This window comes from Penaeus japonicus, unplaced genomic scaffold (genome assembly GCF_977035675.1).
Source record: "Penaeus japonicus unplaced genomic scaffold, GWHDUDI00000001_assembly GWHDUDI00000043, whole genome shotgun sequence".
NCBI classification, from domain to species: domain Eukaryota; kingdom Metazoa; phylum Arthropoda; class Malacostraca; order Decapoda; family Penaeidae; genus Penaeus; species Penaeus japonicus.
Genome location: NW_028234445.1, coordinates 2,704,430 through 2,706,929, shown reverse-complemented (window position 1 = coordinate 2,706,929; position 2,500 = coordinate 2,704,430). Strand labels below are relative to the sequence as shown.

Genomic DNA, 2,500 nt, shown 5'->3' with positions numbered 1-2,500 from the left:
ACTGCTTTCCTCCCGTCTTCTCTCTGCTTCCGTGAGAAGGTCTTCATAATTTATGTATCTGTCACCATCTGTTTCCGAGGTACGAGTGCTCTCCTGCTCGATTAACATGGTGGTGAAGACCTTGTCCACGCGCACCTTCTTGCTACCGAGCAAATTCCAAGCCGGGCCAAAACTGGACTCCTCTCTGTATCTCTTCTTCAGCTCTGGTATCCCTTCCGTCTTTACTATCTTACACATTTCTTCGAAGACTTTTCTGTCATCAACCGATGCTTGCGAGGGATTGTCTCTGATATCATTAATGGATCTCTTTGTTTACTTCGCTGGTTATGCTTTGGACGACTTCTTCATCTATATTGTAGATTTCTGCTGCTTTCTCGAGGGCGCTATTAAGCAGATCTCTCACCTGCTCAATCGAGCGCAAAAATTCCTTTTCATCTATCTCTACTTCCCCATGGAAGTAGCTGTTTCTACAGTTCTTGATTGATGTCACGTACCATTCAAGCGTGTTCCCTGAAGTCGTCCATCTGCTGTCTGTCGGTGGTGCCAGTCCGTCACAACCATACTTGATGCATACACATAGGAGTGACACATCGAAGGAGGCTATGTCATGACTCTTCTCTATCTTTCTTCTTTGGCTTTGATTAAATTTGTTTCGTATAGTTGTCAACGAAGTCCCTTTTACCTCAACGAGGTACTCGATAAAGGTCTTGCCAGCCTCTCTCCTGGGCGTGCCCCACTCTAGCACCAACCGGAGCACCTTCTTGCTCACATTCGTGGTAATATCATACAGGGCGTGGGCCAGCTTGGACTGGGACGGTGCCATTTCCGAGTTGGACAGTAACTGAGCGTCTAGTGTTCTGCAACGAGATACAAGACACTTTTATTCATAACTATACTAATGCATTAATTGTATTAAGGAACTTAATTGCTGATTATGAAAGTCATGGCCCAAACTATAGACAATTTTCTTGGTTGTTTCCTTGAAGAGGACCTGTAGGAATTATTGAGGCGATGTACAGATGGGCAGAGAATAATCTCCTATAAAAGTATTGTCATAATTTCTCATAGCTCGAAAGAACTTTTGCAAAACTGACCCTCTGCATTTTATATCCCAATTACATTTTTCTCTCCCCCTACACGCTGTTCGTGTCTCCCTCTCAGCAATATTTTCTTTGTGGGATTATTCTCTGTTTGTCTATCCACTATCTATCTTTCCATTTTTTTCTCTTTCTCTTCCTTTCTCACTCCATCTCTCACTATGTTTTCTTCCCTAATTTTCCTCTCTGTCTTTCTCTCCCACATCCCTCCCTCCATCCCATCTCTCTCTATCTCTCTTTATCACCACCATTCTCTTATAATCCCTCTCTTGCTCTTTCTCTATTTCGCCCATTAGTCCCTCCTTCTCTCCTCCTCTCTTTCTCTCTCGCACTTACATGCATATCTTTAAAATGCATATAAGCGATTATATAAAAAATTGGACTCATATCAGAATTGACACATAACTTGTACAGATTCGATTAAAGTATGTGTGTGAGTGTGTGTGTGTGTGTGTGTTTGTATGTGTATGAGTACGTGTGTGTGTTTGTATGTGTGTGAGTGTGTGTGTGTGTTTGTATATCTGTTATACAAACACACACACACACTCACACACATACAAACACACACACACACTCACACACATACAAACACACACACATACTCACGCACATACAAACACACACACACACTCACAAACTTACAAACACACATACACACTCACATACAAACACACACACACACTCACACACATACACACACTCACACATACAAACACACACACACTCACACACATACAAACACACACACCCTCACACACATACAAACACACACACGCACTCATACACATACAAACACACACACTCACACATATACAAACACACATACACACTCACATACAAACATACACACATACAAACACACACACACTCACACGCATACAAACACACACACACTCACACACATACAAACACATACACACACTCACACACATACAAACACACACACACTCACACACACTCACACACATACAAACACACACACACACTCACACACATACAAATACACACACACTCACACGCATACAAACACACACATACAAACACACACACACACACACACATACAAACACACACACACTCACACACATACAAACACACACACACACTCACACACATACAAACACACACACACACACACATACAAACACACACACACTCACACACATACAAACACACACACACACTCACACACATACAAACACACACACACACTCACACACATACAAACACACACACACACACTCACACACATACAAACACACACACACACTCACACACATACAAACACACACACACACTCACACACATACAAACACACACACTCACACACATACAAACACACACATGCACACTCACATACAAACATACACACACACACTCACACACACAAACACATACACACT

The 2,500-nt window shown here is 42.2% G+C and overlaps 3 protein-coding genes across 10 annotated transcripts in view; 1 reads left to right on the top strand and 2 right to left on the bottom strand.

Moving 5' to 3' along the window:
• The window catches only part of LOC122265040 (uncharacterized), a 347,272-nt gene extending 347,035 nt beyond the window's left edge, over positions 1-237 (bottom strand). For all 8 annotated transcript variants that reach the window (XR_015190832.1, XR_015190833.1, XR_015190834.1 and 5 more), the window contains exon 1: positions 1-237. This exon is cut by the window's left edge and continues 1,685 nt beyond it. Coding sequence is in view for 5 of the 8 variants with exons in the window: in XM_086535290.1 (XP_086391416.1) it covers positions 1-237 (237 nt within the window). In the remaining 3 variants the exon portion in view is untranslated.
• The window catches only part of LOC147466583 (uncharacterized), a 411,126-nt gene that overhangs the window by 148,187 nt on the left and 260,439 nt on the right, over positions 1-2,500 (top strand). The window lies entirely within an intron of this gene.
• LOC147466585 (uncharacterized) lies at positions 296-1,103 on the bottom strand. The gene is made up of 3 exons (XM_086535275.1): positions 1,095-1,103; positions 930-991; positions 296-857 (listed from the first exon to the last, which is right to left on the bottom strand). The coding sequence occupies exons 1-3, from the start codon at positions 1,101-1,103 to the stop codon at positions 296-298; spliced, it is 633 nt and encodes a 210-aa protein (XP_086391401.1).

Bases quoted from the DNA above. Each gene is read 5' to 3' on its own strand.
- LOC147466585 (XM_086535275.1), bottom strand. The intron at 858-929 runs GCAATTAAGTTC...ATCTCGTTGCAG, and splicing joins GGCCATGACTTTCATAATCA to AACACTAGACGCTCAGTTAC.